Source organism: Palaemon carinicauda, chromosome 11 (genome assembly GCF_036898095.1).
Source record: "Palaemon carinicauda isolate YSFRI2023 chromosome 11, ASM3689809v2, whole genome shotgun sequence".
NCBI classification, from domain to species: Eukaryota; Metazoa; Arthropoda; class Malacostraca; order Decapoda; family Palaemonidae; genus Palaemon; species Palaemon carinicauda.
This window is the reverse complement of record NC_090735.1, coordinates 131,859,785-131,877,091: the sequence shown is the minus strand read 5'-3', so window position 1 is coordinate 131,877,091 and position 17,307 is coordinate 131,859,785. Positions and strand designations below refer to the sequence as shown.

The following is a 17,307-nucleotide window of genomic DNA, read 5'->3' as shown; positions in this document are numbered from 1 at the left end:
CATGGTGGGTCTCTTTTTTTTGTTGCATGACCTTTGTTTCACTTCAATCAAAGGTATTTCAAGACCGTACTTGACTATATACTTTATGTCATGCCTGTTGACTTTCGTATTTGTCTTTTCTGGTTAAAAAAAAATGATTTTTTTTTGGAGGGGAGAGTAACCTGTTTACTCTAGAATTTCGAAAGAAAGGAGCAGAAATATCTATTAATAGTACAAAATAGGTCTTTCTCCCCGAGAGTCTGTGACACAACAGAGGGAATATGCAGTATGTGCCACCTTTTTTTTTTTGGTGGGGGGCACGTGGGTTGTGGGAAGGGGGGGGTGGGGGTGGGGGAGAGGGGTCATGGTGTGGGTAACACTAGTAATGCCTTTCTTGGTTCGTCGTTTTTCTTTTGTCTCAGAGGGTTGACCCCACGGGAGAGAGAGAGAGAGAGAGAGAGAGAGAGAGAGAGAGAGAGAGAGAGAGAGAGAGAGAGAGAGAGAGAGAGCTAGCTCCATCCTCCGTGAAATAACTGGTTCTCTCTCTCTCTCTCTCTCTCTCTCTCTCTCTCTCTCTCTCTCTCTCTCTCTCTCTCTCTCTCTCTTTTGGTGGTAAATGTCCCTTTCACACATACACACGTATAGTGGGTGGTATATTTGCTTCTCACACTATATACACACACACATTGTGAGGTAAATGTCTTATCACACAGATTATCCTCTGTCCTCATACACCTGACAACAATAAGATTACCAAACAATTCCTCTTCTCTCAAGGGGTTAACTGCAGCATTGTAATTTTTCAGTGGCTACGTTCCTCTTGATAAGGGTAGAAAAGACTCTTTAGCTTTGGTATGCAGCTCTTCTAGGAGGACGACATCCTAAAATCAAACCATTGTTCTCTAGTCTTGGGTAGTGCCATAGCCTCTTTACCGTGCTCTTCCACTGTCTTGGGTTAGAGTTCTCTTGCTTTAGGGTACATTCGGGCACACTATTCTATTTAATTTTTCTTACTCTTGTTTTGTTAAACATTTTATGGTTTATAAAGGAAATATTTATTTTAATATTATTACTGTTCTTAAAATATTTTTTCCTTTTTTTTTATTTCCTCACTGGGCTATTTTCCCTGTTGGGGCCCCTGGGCTTATAGCATCCTGCTTTTCCATCGAGGGTTGTAGCTTAGCAAGTGGTAATAATAATGATAATAAATGTCCTTTAACACTCTCTCTCTCTACTCTCTCCTCTCTCTCTCTCTCTCTCTCTCTCTCTCTCTCCTCTCTCTCTCTCTCTCTAAGTTGAGTGATAGATGCCTTTCTCTCTCTCTCTCTCCAAGTTGGGTGATAGATGTCTCTCCTCTCTCTCTCTCCTCTCTCTCTCTCTCTCTCTCATCTCTCTCCTCTCTCTCTCCTCTCTCTGTCTAAGTTGGGTGATAGATGCCTCTCTCTCTCCTCTCTCCTCTCTCTCTCTCCTCTCTCTCTCTCTCTCTCCTCTCTCTCTCTCTCTCTCTCTCTCAGTTGGGTGATGACACCTTTCTCATGCACACTTTGGGTGATATATGACCTATCACATAAATTTCTCGGATTATAAATGTCCTTTTCACATTCACAAATACATGTTGGGTGGTAAATGTCCTATCACACATAATTTTTTTTTTTTTTTTTTTTTGGGGGGGGAGGGGGTAATTGGGCTTTCACAAACACGCACACACGTTAGTTGGTAAATAATCTTTAAATAAACTCATGGGGTAAATATCTTTTCGCACACATATGTTACTGTTAAATGCACACACATACATACACACGCGCGCTCGTGCTCGACTCTCAAGTATTCTTTTCCTTTATGTATAAAGTTTTCACTCGCGTATGTATGTTTGATGGATAATATTCTTTCGATGTGATTCTTGTGTTTTTTTTATGTATTTGTGAAGTAATTTACGTTTGTGTTATGAATGAATTATGTTGTGTTTGTCATTCTTATCGGTTTTATATGTTTACATGTTATTCACTTATTTTTTCTGTCAAATATGTCGTTTTGTCATTGTGTATTTATTATTCTGTCTCTTTTTGTCTCGTCGCTTGTTAATTGAGAGAGAGAGAGAGAGAGAGAGAGAGAGAGAGAGAGAGAGAGAGAGGAGAGAGAGAGAGAGGAGAGAGAGAGAGAGTTTCACATGATAAAAGACATTACTATAAGCTGGGCCAGGTACAAGATAAAGCATTGTTGGTCAAGTTATAAAATTTTTGTCGAAATACAAAGAAATTATCTTGATTTTGTTTCGAAAACCTCACTTCTATATGAAGGAAATTATCTCACCTTACTTGATGTGGATTTGATTAATTAATTTCGGCTTGAATTTTCATTGTTTAAAGTATGACTTTCTTTAGTTTGTCGCTATACTGAAAACAAGAGAGTAGGATTTGGTTAACAGTTTTGTTGCTTTAAGAAGGGCACCTCCAAAATCAAACCCTTGTTCTCTATTCTTGGATAGTGCCATTGCCTCTGTATCATGGCTATCCACTGTCTTAGATTAGAGTTCTCTTGCTTGAGGGTACACTCGGCACACTGTTCTATCTTATTTCTCTTCCCTTGTTTTTTTAAGTGTTTATAATGTATATTTGAATTTATTTTATTGTTACTTTTTTATTTAATTATTAATTACTTCTCTTGTAGTTTATCTATATCCTTATTTTCTTTCCTCACAGGGCTATTTTCCCTGTTGGAGACCTTGGGCTTATAGTTCTTCTTGCTTTTCCAACTAGGGTTGTAGCTTAGCAAGCAATAATAACAAATGTTTATGGTGAGAATAATAAGGTATTGTGAGACAGCAAAGCGGTGGTCTGCTGTCTAATGAGTTGTGTTTGTTATGCAGTAAAAACTTTTCCTTTATTATTATTATTATTATTATTATTATTATTATTATTATTATTATTATTATTAAGCATAAATTTGTATCGCTCTTTTCAAAATGTCCCACAAAGGCTTAACAAGTTTCCATAAGAGAAAGTACATAGAAATAAAAATAACAAAATGCTATATAAAACTTCACAACCTACTACTAACAAAATATAAACAATAATAATTGCATGAAATTTCTATTTAGAAATTGCTTGATTATTATTATTATTATCATTATTATTATTATTATTATTATTATTATTATTATTATTATTATTATTATTATTATTATTATTATTACAAGCCAAGCTACAAACCCTTGTTGGAAAAGCAAGATGCTATAAGCCCAAAGCTCCAACAGGGAAAAATAGCCCAGTGAGGAAAGGAAATAAGGAAGTAGATAAATGGTGAGAGCAAATTAAAATTATATCATTTTACAAACAGTAACAACGTCAAAATAGAAGTTTGAAAAGTAATAACAACCAAAAAAGAACGGATATTATGATGGTAACATTTCCCAAGTGCTGTAGAAGGCTATGTATGAAATTAGCACTGAAGCAATGCCTTGCAACAGGTTTGGCACATTACTTGACGGACACTTCCAGCTCAAAGCAAATAATGACTTTTGCCGACATTTCATGCTGGCATGGTTGGAAGCAACCTGGCCTTTCATTTGAAGGGGCTAGGTCCGATCCGAAGTATGAGGTAGAAATTTATTTCTATTATATGTGTATATATATATATATATATATATATATAATATATATATATATATATATATATATATATATATATATATATATATATATTAATAGAACAAAATAGGTCTTTCTCCCTCGTCTGCCCATGGCCATATTGCACTGGTCTGAACAGCTCAACTTGTTATATCAGATGAGTAACTAGCCTCCCCCCCTCCCCCCCTCCCCCAAATGGGGCATTGCTATGCAAGAGGGCTCCTTGGCCGCGTCCCGCCCGGGATGCAAACGAAGAAATCCTATCGGATAAGATGCACGTTGAATAGGAAATCCTAAATTACTACGACTTGTTACCCGGTGCTCTTGTTTGCGGTGCTGTGCTGAGTGGCTCAGTATGTTTAGCCGTCCTGTGTTTGTGTGTAGAGGATATGAAAGAGGAGGAGAGTTGAAGAGGAGTCCTCATTAAGAGAGTTGAAAGATAACTTTCTAAGAAATTTGGGATGCGAGTCATAAAGTCGTAATGCGAATTACGAAATCCTTTTCGAGGGAAGGAGAAGGATGGGCTTAGGATGTTATCCGATGTGAATTGGCCGTTTCAGTTTGCAAGCTCTTGTGACTGTAGATACGTCTCTGTGGGCAAATATGGGGTCGGTGGATTCGAAGGTGTAGGTGAGTATGTGCATTGTAAGGATTGTGTGTGTGTATATATATATATATATTATATATATATATATATATATATATATATATATATATATATATATATATATATGTCAACACTACATATATATGTATATATATGATATATATATATAATATATTTATATATATGTATATTATATATATGTCAACACTACATATACTGTATATATATATATACATATATATACATATACATATATATTATATATACATATATATATATATATATATATATATATATATATATATATATATATATATATATATATATATATATATATATAATGGGAATGTGTTCATTGATTTTATGCAAGCATGTATGTGGGTATGTTTGTAAATCCTTAAATGTATCCGTATATAATTCCATTTTCTTGCATGTTTGAGTATTGCTGTTTCACGAAATGTAAGATACCCAGTTCACTCATGAGGATTTGAAAGATAACAAAAAATTACAGTAATTTTTGAAAATGTATGCGAATGTAACACAAAGTTGTAATGAATTAATTTTGTAGGATTTGCTGTGATTAGATATCGATAAAGTTGAATAGTAACGCTACAGATATTTCTAGTTATCATATTGTGGTGGCCTATTGGTAACGTCCCTGCCCGGCGTTCTCCTGGACGGGAGATCGAGACATGCTTAAACTCTGTGGGTGTTTGTAGTCTGCAACCACACCATCCTTGCGAGCTAAGGATGGGTGGTTTTGGGGTAGCCTATAGGTCTACCTGCTGAGTCATCAGCAGTCATTGCCTGGACCTCCCTGGTTCCAGCTTTGTTGAGGGGGTTCCGGCGCTGATCCTATGGATATATGGTCAGTCTCTAGGGCATTGTCACCGTCTCTTGTCTCTGCCATTCACGAGTGGCCTTTAAACCTTTAATTGAAGATGAAATTCCCTGTATTAGAAGCATTCTTATTACTTAAATTGCTATTATTGACTTGAAGATCCGTCAAGAATTATGTTTCTGGTTTATTAAGGAACGTATTATTGTTTGTGTTACTTCCTTAATTTCATCATTATAATCTTACTCTTATTGACGCAAAGGGCCTCGGTTAGATTTCGCCTGTCCTCTCTATCTTGAGCTTTTAATTCAATACTTCTCCATTCATCATCTACTTCGCGCTACACAGTCCTCAGTCATGTAGGCCTTGGTCTTCCAACTCTTCTAGTGCCTTGTGGAGCCTAGCTGAAAGTTTGGTGAACTAATCTCTCTTGGGAAGTGCGAAGAGCATGCCCAAACCATCTCCATCTACCCCTCATCATAATCTCATCCACATATGGCACTCGAATAATCTCTCTTATAGTTTCATTTCTAATCCTGTCCTGCCATTTAACTGCCAATATCCTTCTGAGGGATTCGTTCTCAAATCTTCTAAATCTATTGGAGATTGCTTCATTGCCATACCACGACTCAAGTCCTTCTCCTTCCAATGATATTTCATCTTCCATAGCATACTCCGTTCTCATCATCTCTGTTTTTCTTCTATTTATATATATATATATATATATATATATATATATATATAAATATATATATTGTGTATGTATATATATAATTATATATATATATATATATATATATATATATATATATATATTATACACACACACACACACACATATATATATATATATATATATATATATATATATATATATATATATATATATATATATATTTATATATATACATACACACACACACACACACACACACATATATATATATATATATATATATATATATATATATATATATATATATATGTATATATATATATGTATATATATATATATATATATATATATATATATATATATATATATGTATGTATGTATGTATGTTTGTGTGAAAGATCTGTTTTAATGTATTTACTGTTTTTGAATTATTTTATTTTATTTTTTCATTACTTCTCATATAATATATTAATTCATTTATTTCCTTTCTTCACTGGGCTATTTTCTTTGTTGGACTCTTGGGCTTATAACATCCAGATTTTCAAACTAGTGTTGTAGGTTAGACAGTTATATATATATATATCTATATATATATATATATATATATATATATATATATATATATATATATATGTATATATATAGAAACATATATACAGTATATATATATATATATATATATATATATATATATAATATATATATATATATATATATATATATATATATATATAAATATATATATATATATATATATATATATATATATATATATATATATATATATATATATATATATATTTCAGAAAACTTATCTGTTCCGCTAAAATGAACACACACAAAAAGAGAATGAGATCCACATAATTCCAAACTGACAGTTCCAGAGATAATCCAGGTGTAAGCTATTGTGCTCCTCCACACAAGCCAACGAAACCTTCCTTGTATATTAAAGATAACGAACACATCTAGAGAGAGAGAGAGAGAGAGAGAGAGAGAGAGAGAGAGAGAGAGAGAGAGAGAGAGAGCAAAGGGTGCTAAGAGCGATTGCATTATAGGTCAAGGAGGAGAAGGAAGACGACCAACAGGAGAACTTCTATAAGTAGCCGTAATGACGGACGTCAGAAAGGGAGCAGGGAGGAGATGAGGTGAGATGTGGTGTGGCACAGGTGCTGCCATCTGTGGACGGACGGTCAGTCGGGTGCCCAGGTGTCATAGTGTTGACATGAGGGTCATTGTGCCTGAGAAGGGATTCCAAGCAGGACAATGAGGACGAGAAAGGCAAGATGGGTATGATAAGTAAAACGTGAGAGAGAGAGAGAGAGAGAGAGAGAGAGAGAGAGAGAGAGAGAGAGGGAGAGAGAGAGAGAGAGAGAGAGAGAGAGAGCAAGGGTTGGTTTTATAGGTCTTCAAGTATTATGGATGAAGGTGAATTTGAGAGAAGTACATCGGTTAGGTCATCTTTAATATATATTTCTCCCCCTTAGACAGACAGACAGACACAGTATTCATAGTTACTTTATCTTACAAGCAAATTCTATTTTGAAATTTAGAATAAAAACACGTAGGCTACACCGTTAGTGTTTCACAAGTGTTATGGAAAAAGTCTCTCTTTGGTGTCTCGTTATTTTAGTCATTTTTATCAACATTGTGGAAACCATTTAACCCTTGACCTTTTATTTCTGATCTTGTACACAGAAACTGAAATTTTAAGGACAGGAAATGAAAAAGGCCCTGATCTAAATTCATTTGCTTTGCGTACTTTTTAAAATCCTTTTTTATCTTTTTATTTACAATTATGGCGCGAAAGACTCTCTCTCTCCTCTCTCTCTCTCTCTCTCCTCTCTCTCTCTCTCTCTCTCTCTCTCTCTCTCTCTCTCTCTCAACACGGTAAACGAATTCAAGAGTAAGTTGAACTAGATCATAAACTCTCTCTCTCTCTCTCTCTCTCTCTCTTCTCTCCTCTCTCTCTCCTCTCTCTCTCTCTCTCTCATTTCTTTTCAATTCCCTTCAGTCGTGTTTTGACTCTAAGAAGTACCCAAACCATTTAACCAATCCTCCTTTGAAATAATACTTAAGCTACTGTCCTGTGGTCATTTTCCGAAGGGGGACGCAGAGAAGACATTGACTTGACGTCCAGTTCTGACCTTTACTCTAAAAATGGCCTGAGTCTGGTTGTAAAGGGTAAGGGAGTAACCCCCCCCCCCCTCACTGATTCGACTACACCATCCTTCCCCTCTGTGAAAGTTATGAAAAAAAAAAAGTGTTGCATACAGAATGTATAATGATAGTAACGTGACAAGTATGCCAGTAGCGCTCTTAAAATAGCTCACAAGTATTACTTGTTAAGTAAGGTGGATCTTTTTGGTTAGTGTGATGCAAACACACACACACACACACACACACACACACACACACACACACACATGGAGATTTCCTTGTATCTCTAGAGAGTGGTATTAACTGAACAAAAGCAACAGACTGTAAAGAAGATGCACTGTGGATACACGAAGTTTTGTGCTACATTCGCGTCTTTTTTTTCAGGTTGATGGCTAAAACCGGTAACTACATTTGAACGATGTTTTCCGTATTGTGTATGAGCGTTATCCAGTGAAGGCTACTTACTTTGCATTTGCATATTATAATGGTATAGGCTACTTTGACACATTTTATAGTGGTGTAGGCTACTTTGACACATTTCATAGTGGTCTCGGCTACTTTGACATATTTTATAGTAGTCCAGGCTACTTTGACACATTTTTTAGTGGTCTAGGCTATTTTGAAACCTTTTTTATAGTAGTCAAGGCTGCTTTGACACATATTATAGTGGTATAGGCTACTTTGACACCTTTTAATAGTAGTCTAGGCTACTTTGACACATTTTATAGTGGTCTAAGCTACTTTGACACATTTTATAGAGGTCTAGGCTACTTTGACACATTTTATAGTGGTCTAAGCTACTTGGACACATTTTATAGAGGTCTAGGCTACTTTGACACATTTTATAGTGGTCTAAGCTACTTGGACACATTTTATAGTGGTCTAAGCTACTTTAACACATTTTAAATTGGTCTATGATACTGTTACATTTAGTAGCAGCCTTCGAATTCGTTTTTTTTTTTTTATGATTTACTCTCGAAATGTTTGTATTGATATGGTTATCAATGGTATCATTGTACTTACAGTAGATTTTCTTTGGGAAATCATCAGTTTCCCTGAAGATCGCTTCAGGTGAAGATTTAAAGGTATCCAGTTGACACTTCGTAGCGATGACAAACTCGCGCGCGCACTTCTACACTTCGCAGGTGGAGAGCAATAGCAGTAGAATAAAGCAGTGGAAATATCAGGAGCAGGAGTAACAGCAGCAGAAGCAGAAGGAGAGCGGAACAACAGTAGCGCAGAATTGGAGTTGGAGGAGGTATAGGAGGAGGAGGAGGAAGAGGTGGAGGCGGAGGTGGTGTCTATGTGGATACACAATACCTCGCTTGTGAGTTAGTCGCCCCTCCGTCGCGCTCTTGACTGTGTCGGTCTGTGTCGTCGCTCATTTGTAACCTCCTATGTGAAACGACACGTTACATGTCTCTTCCTCCCTGTCTTCCTTTTTAATCTCTTCCATTTTCTTCCTTTGCCAGTTTATTGGGCCTGGATTAGCACCGTCATGGCAGTAACACGTTTCAATCTAAATATTGTGTTTGAATATCTGGTGAATAACTTATTAACGATCGAGTAATTTTGCATAATCAGCATTTTCTTTAATTAACCTCGACGGAAAATGAAATACAACCTAAGTTTCCTGTTGCAAATTGCTCGAGTTTCGTGGAGGAGACTTGTTGCTTATCTCGTGTCCGTATACCTCCAGACGTTTTAATAAATTCAGTGTTTTTGTGTGTTGTACAAAGATGTGTTTGTTTGTGTTTATGCCTTCTGTTATTGTTATCTGTGGAATAGTGTGTTTTGCGTAATGGCTTAAGTGTTACTGGACTTTTGGAAGTCTCCATTCCTTAAATGAAAGAAAAATTGGTGCTACTATAGCGTGAGGTCTACCACACTATAGCGTGAGATCTACCTCCCGTTAGTACTATAGCGTGAGGTCTACTGCTGAATTATTCGTCCCTCATAGATAAAACACATTTAATACATTTGTTTAAGCAATAAACACTTAATTTAAACATATCTTAGAATTGACTTAAATAGATCATTGGATTTCTAATTACATTAAACAAAAAGGAATAGAAGTAAAAATAAACATGTTATTATATATTTCCATACATTTATTCTAGCGATACACTCTTCGTACATAAAACATGTTATCATATATTTCCATACTTTTATTCTAGCGATACACTCTTCGTGCATCAAACAGGTTATCATATATTTCCGTACATTTATTCTAGCGATACATTCTTCATACATCAAACAGGTTATCATATATTTCCATACATTTATTCTAGCGATACATTCTTCATACATCAAACAGGTTATCATATATTTCCATACATTTATTCTAGCGATACACTCTTCGTACATAAAACATGTTATCATATATTTCCATACTTTTATTCTAGCGATACACTCTTCGTGCATCAAACAGGTTATCATATATTTCCGTACATTTATTCTAGCGATACATTCTTCATACATCAAACAGGTTATCATATATTTCCATACATTTATTCTAGCGATACACTCTTCGTACATAAAACATGTTATCATATATTTCCATACTTTTATTCTAGCGATACACTCTTCGTGCATCAAACAGGTTATCATATATTTCCGTACATTTATTCTAGCGATACATTCTTCATACATCAAACAGGTTATCATATATTTCCATACATTTATTCTAGCGATACACTCTTCGTACATAAAACATGTTATCATATATTTCCATACTTTTATTCTAGCGATACACTCTTCGTGCATCAAACAGGTTATCATATATTTCCGTACATTTATTCTAGCGATACATTCTTTATACATAAAACATGTTATCATATATTTCCATACTTTTATTCTAGCGATACACTCTTCGTGCATCAAACAGGTTATCATATATTTCCATACATTTATTCTAGCGATACACTCTTCGTACATAAAACATGTTATCATATATTTCCATACTTTTATTCTAGCGATACACTCTTCGTACATAAAACATGTTATCATATATTTCCATACTTTTATTCTAGCGATACACTCTTCGTGCATCAAACAGGTTATCATATATTTCCGTACATTTATTCTAGCGATACATTCTTCATACATCAAACAGGTTATCATATATTTCCATACATTTATTCTAGCGATACATTCTTCATACATCAAACAGGTTATCATATATTTCCATACATTTATTCTAGCGATACACTCTTCGTACATAAAACATGTTATCATATATTTCCATACTTTTATTCTAGCGATACACTCTTCGTGCATCAAACAGGTTATCATATATTTCCGTACATTTATTCTAGCGATACATTCTTCATACATCAAACAGGTTATCATATATTTCCATACATTTATTCTAGCGATACATTCTTCATACATCAAACAGGTTATCATATATTTCCATACATTTATTCTAGCGATACACTCTTCGTACATAAAACATGTTATCATATATTTCCATACTTTTATTCTAGCGATACACTCTTCGTGCATCAAACAGGTTATCATATATTTCCGTACATTTATTCTAGCGATACATTCTTCATACATCAAACAGGTTATCATATATTTCCATACATTTATTCTAGCGATACATTCTTCATACATCAAACAGGTTATCATATATTTCCATACATTTATTCTAGCGATACACTCTTCGTACATAAAACATGTTATCATATATTTCCATACTTTTATTCTAGCGATACACTCTTCGTGCATCAAACAGGTTATCATATATTTCCGTACATTTATTCTAGCGATACATTCTTCATACATCAAACAGGTTATCATATATTTCCATACATTTATTCTAGCGATACACTCTTCGTACATAAAACATGTTATCATATATTTCCATACTTTTATTCTAGCGATACACTCTTCGTGCATCAAACAGGTTATCATATATTTCCGTACATTTATTCTAGCGATACATTCTTCATACATCAAACAGGTTATCATATATTTCCATACATTTATTCTAGCGATACACTCTTCGTACATAAAACATGTTATCATATATTTCCATACTTTTATTCTAGCGATACACTCTTCGTGCATCAAACAGGTTATCATATATTTCCGTACATTTATTCTAGCGATACATTCTTTATACATCAAACAGGTTATCATATATTTCCATACATTTATTCTAGCGATACATTCTTCATACATCAAACAGGTTATCATATATTTCCATACATTTATTCTAGCGATACACTCTTCGTACATAAAACATGTTATCATATATTTCCATACTTTTATTCTAGCGATACACTCTTCGTGCATCAAACAGGTTATCATATATTTCCGTACATTTATTCTAGCGATACATTCTTCATACATCAAACAGGTTATCATATATTTCCATACATTTATTCTAGCGATACATTCTTCATACATCAAACAGGTTATCATATATTTCCATACATTTATTCTAGCGATACACTCTTCGTACATAAAACATGTTATCATATATTTCCATACATTTATTCTAGCGATATACTCTTCATACATCAAACAGGTTATCATATATTTCCATACATTTATTCTAGCGATACACACTTCGTACATCATCTAAGAATGACACAAATAGATCTGCTTCTTGAACTGTATCCAAGAGATTGTGCTCTCTTAAAAAGGCGAGTGCTGCTTCTTCTGTCAGAATGACTCTTCTATAAAACTCCTTCAGCAACATTTTTAGTAGCCTCAATCGATGATATCTCTTTAGGCCGAGGGAAAAACTGATTTAGGAGCTGTGGGACGCTGGTCACGCGGTAGACCTCACCCTCAACCTGGGTAGGCGACATATGGCGGTAGACCTCACGCTATAGTAGCACCGAAAAATTTTCCGTTATAGTTTTGCCGGTTTGTTAATAACATAATATTCGTAGAATTCCCGATCTTGGCGAACATCTATCTTCCTTTATAAGCTGTTTCCTTTGTTTCCGGAGGCTCTACATCAATAAGGAACTACAGCACTGTAATAGTTAATGACCTCCTGCTTGTATCGTAGTAGGTGTTACAAGCCTACGGGTCATCGTAGAACTCCGAAAGATCTGCCTCTAGATGTTGCCTGACCTGTTGCGTTAAATGCACTGGGTCCCCTGCATCTTGGTAACTAGTATATGTGGAACCAGTTTGTGCTGCCCAAAAATGGTAGCTGTTTTTCAGTGGATACTTGATTTTTTTTTTTTTTGTTAATTCAACTCGATAATTCGATAATTTTTTTCGATGCAAATGCAAAGTTTCTTTATTTTTTCTTTACTATAGATGTGTGTATGAAAAAAAAAACAGTCAGTTTTAGTGAAGATACAAGTTAAAGGTATTATGCAGTAGATATGCAACAGGTCTAGTTAAAAACACCATGTGGATTAGGTTTTCTTACGACTCCTATAGAAGGGAGTAAATTTATCAACTGTCGAGGGAAACTATAAAAGGAAATTGAAAATATTGATTATTTCAAAGTGTTAAGTGACGATACGAGAAAAAAAAAAGTCTGTGCGGATACAAGCTGAAAGGGAGGCGGAAGAGGGAAGTGTGGTTAGCCTCGTCAAATCCATATTTGTAAATGGAAACAGAATGAAAATTCTAATGAAGGAACGCCAAATCTGCCTTTTGAAAATACAGTGACAATTGATTTAAAGTGTTATTTTTTTTGCTTTTTTGGCGTTAGAAGATCATTGGGTTTTGTCATGGTGAAACAGACAGGAATATACATTCATTTCTTACGTATATTTTAATTTTAATCCTTGAATTACTTCCTATTTATATTTGCAGGTGATTAATGTGTTCATTTGTTAACATAAACATAACGTTTAGCAATGCCATTTTGTTTGTTAGCCCGCGAGTAGGCCTAGTGACGATTATTTGAGTGTTATCTCCTTGTTCACATATAGTGTTATTAATACCCAGATGCATCGTTGTCTGTTACGTGAAAACTCATATTATCTCACTCAAGAGAGCGATTACAACTCGCGTTATGAAGCAGGAAGTATTTCCTCGTTATGCCTGATGTTGTTGTGTTTGTAGATGATGGACTCTGAAATATAGTCAAAGGAATATTTAGTCCCATTCCGAACCCGATGCCAACACATCCCCACCAACGCTCACTTTCGCCCGTTGACTCGTGATCGTGGTGGGGACAATGACCCCCTGGTGATGGTGACAAAAGGTCATGGAGGAAAGGAAGAGGAAGAAGAAACACCACCGCCACCACCACCAGCAGTTGTAGGTGATGGTGAGGAGAAGGAGGAGGAGGAGTAGGCCTATACTGCCCAGTGATGGTCCGCTGCTGTTTCTGCTGCTACTGCTGCTGCTGTCGCCGTTGCTGGCGGCTCCGTGGAGTGTACCATGTATCCCCTCGAACCCAAAGCAGGGCAACAACAACAACAACAACATCAACGACGACGACGACGGCTACCCGGCCAGGTATAGAGGAGACGATACGGTGGAGGGGGGACTCAACGTTTAAAGGGGGACTGAGCTTATATGTTTCCCTTAATACCTAACAAATATAAAAATCCTCTGTTGCTTGTTGTCCAAAGGTTACCGATGAGAGAGAGAGAGAGAGAGAGAGAGAGGAGAGAGAGAGAGAGAGAGAGAGAGAGAGAGAGAGAGAGTATGCTTTATAGGTCAAGGTTCATATCAAAAGTAAATCACTTATTAAACCGTGTCTGAATGCTACCGGCTATTATATATTGAATTTAGGATTGATAAAAATTTATTTATAAAGTATAATGCTAAATTAGTCTGTTAGATGGAGAAGTGTATGCCTATGTTTTCGTTCTGCCTATAGACATATTAGGCTGATAGGGTTTTGCAGGACACTTATCTTCATCATCAGCCGATATCAGTCCGCTGCAGGACAAAGGCCCCAGACATGTCCTTCCACTTGGCGTTCGTTTATGGTCATTTTATGACAGTTTATACCTGCAGATTTTCTTAGTCAATTTATCGTCTTCTCTTCTTTCCCCTGCTTCCATTGCCATATCTAGGGACCAATTCACTGTTATTTTCAATATCCAGTTATTATCTGTCATTCTTATCATATGTCCTGCTCATGTCCATTCCTTTTTCGGTGCTATTATAGTATGCTATCTACCGTCGAATTTCTATTATAGTATGCTATCTACCGTCGAATTTCTACTATAGTATGGTATCTACCACAAAGTATGTTGTCTACCGTCAATGTTAATCCTCCTGTTTGATGAGGATTATCAAACAGATTACTTACCACCAGTATGTTATCCTCATTAGACTTTAATTATAGTTTGATAATATTTATTGGCTGGACAACATGGGTGCATAATTATAAGCAGTTTGTAGGGAAACTTTTTTTTTTTTTTACTAATTATTCAAAGCTCATCATACAACAATGTTACTAGTTAATCAAATGAAAAATCAAATATTACAAAACTCAAAGAAAATAATCTATGAAAAATATTCAATCAAAAATTTACTCTACTACTGCATGTAAACATATCTTACATCATTCAAGAAAGCAGGAAATACATCTTCGCCTTTTCTCGGAACTTTCCAATTGAAACCACCACACTACACACTTCCAGACACATTAAACCAATCAGTGACAGTATTAGGGGATTTCCCAGTTAATTGTAAAGTAGTGTTAATGGGGGTCTCATAAACAAAATAATAAACCAATTCCAAAATTTCAGAAAGGGGTGGTAGATAGCAAAATCGGCGGTAGATAGCATACTATAATAGCAGCCCTTTTTCTTACATAGTGTTGGAATAGCCTCTATTTAAACCAGTTGCTTAATGCTTAACGAGAGAGAGAGAGAGAGAGAGAGAGAGAGAGAGAGAGAGAGAGAGAGAGAGAGAGAGAGTGAGTGAGAGAGAGAGATTCAACAAAATAACAATTATGCTAATATGGCAGGGTGACCTCAAAATATATTTATTTACGACAAAATTAATTGGAGATTTTATCTTGAGGAACTAACCACCACTTATGAAATAATTTCTGTTAATTTTTCATATCTTTTATTTGCTGTTTTTAAAAAAGCAATATGTGAAGACATTATCTTTCCATCTTCCGTCTCGTCTGACACAAACAAGGATGATTGTATCCACCTTACCTTATAAGATGTTGCTCTCTTAGTATCACTGTTTATTCTCTTGTGTACTTCGTGAGGTGCAAGGAAGTTTAAATTTAGCGTAGCTTGATAAGGAAAGGTAATTATCTCCGCCAACAAGTTGGGAGGAGGCTATGTTTTCTCCCATGTTTTTTCATTTGTCTGTGTTTGTTTTTGAACTTCCGCGCTACAATTTTACTCATAAAGTAGTGAAACTTTCAGGGATTAATTTTTATGTTGAGACGTGGAAGTGATTAAATTTTGAAAGTCCTAGGTCAAAGGTCAAAGTCAAGGTCGGTTAAAAAGGTCGACTATATTAACCCTGACCTTAACCCCAAGTTCGCACATGGTTGTCACACAGACTTCAAATACGCCTACGGTCTAATTTGATTCTGAGAAAGGCAAGCTGGTTTAAAGAAATGACCTGCCTTGGCGGTGATCTGCACTCAGTTTTTTTTTTTTTTTTTTTTTTTTTTGAACTCGCATTCTTATCCTGGTAAAATTCGTTTGATCAAGTTGTTGTGGCGTCGCTTCTAAGGAAAATTAGAGTTTCATTTGAAAAAAAAAAAAGAAGAAAATAAGTTACGATGATGTTCGCTAAGTCTGTGAGTTGGAAGACGTAAAGTCTAGACATGGGAGATTATTTTTCTTGGATTGCAAAATGGCTTTTTATTATATACTGCTTAATAAAATAATTTCACGGACAGAGGGGCCATTCATTTTGCTGGAGTCACTGGCAGCAGGGTGACGGATTGGGTTTGAAGCGAGAGACAAGTCGTCTCTTCGGCTTCTACTCCTGATGCCTGGCATATGTTACTATAGTCCATTTCTTTTAGCGAGGCATATTTTCACCGACTCGCAACGGTGCCCTTTTCGCTTGGAAAAGTTTCCTGGTCGCTGATTGGTTAGAATTATCTTGTCCAACCAATCAGCGATCAAGAAACTTTTCTGAGCTAAAATGGTACCGCTGCGACTCGGGGCAAATATGACTCGCTAAAAGAAATGGACTATAGTGTGAACCAGCAGGGGTCACTCGCCTGTTGAGGCCCTTTGCGTCAATAGGCGTAGGAGGAGATGAGGATAATGAACTTTGAGCTTGGAGGAGGAGAAACAGTCTGAGCATGTTGCGGATAAGAAGACCAAACTTCGTCTATATCTCCCTCGTATTTCTTATCGGTATATATGGCGGGGTTGAAATCAGTTTGGGCCTGTGGTAGATTTTAGTCTATAGTAGTTTTTTTTTTTTAGTCGTTTTCACTTCATTCCGCTCATCATGAATAAATTTATTGTTGAAGAAAACACCATTGTTATTA

General features: G+C 35.6%; 1 protein-coding gene across 5 annotated transcripts in view; it reads left to right on the top strand.

Moving 5' to 3' along the window:
- LOC137650219 (serine-rich adhesin for platelets-like) overlaps window positions 1-17,307 on the top strand; it is a 361,753-nt gene that overhangs the window by 193,850 nt on the left and 150,596 nt on the right. For 3 of the 5 annotated variants that reach the window (XM_068383452.1, XM_068383455.1, XM_068383451.1), the window contains exons 1-2: window positions 9,230-9,250; window positions 13,680-14,330. The exons of 1 other annotated variant lie outside the window; for it this stretch is intronic. In XM_068383452.1, coding sequence (XP_068239553.1) covers window positions 14,183-14,330 — 148 coding nt within the window. In that variant the 5' untranslated portion in view covers window positions 9,230-9,250; window positions 13,680-14,182. Of the gene's footprint in view, window positions 1-3,985; window positions 4,236-9,229; window positions 9,251-13,679; window positions 14,331-17,307 lie in introns of those variants that run through there. One more of the 5 variants, XM_068383453.1, reaches the window with a different exon arrangement.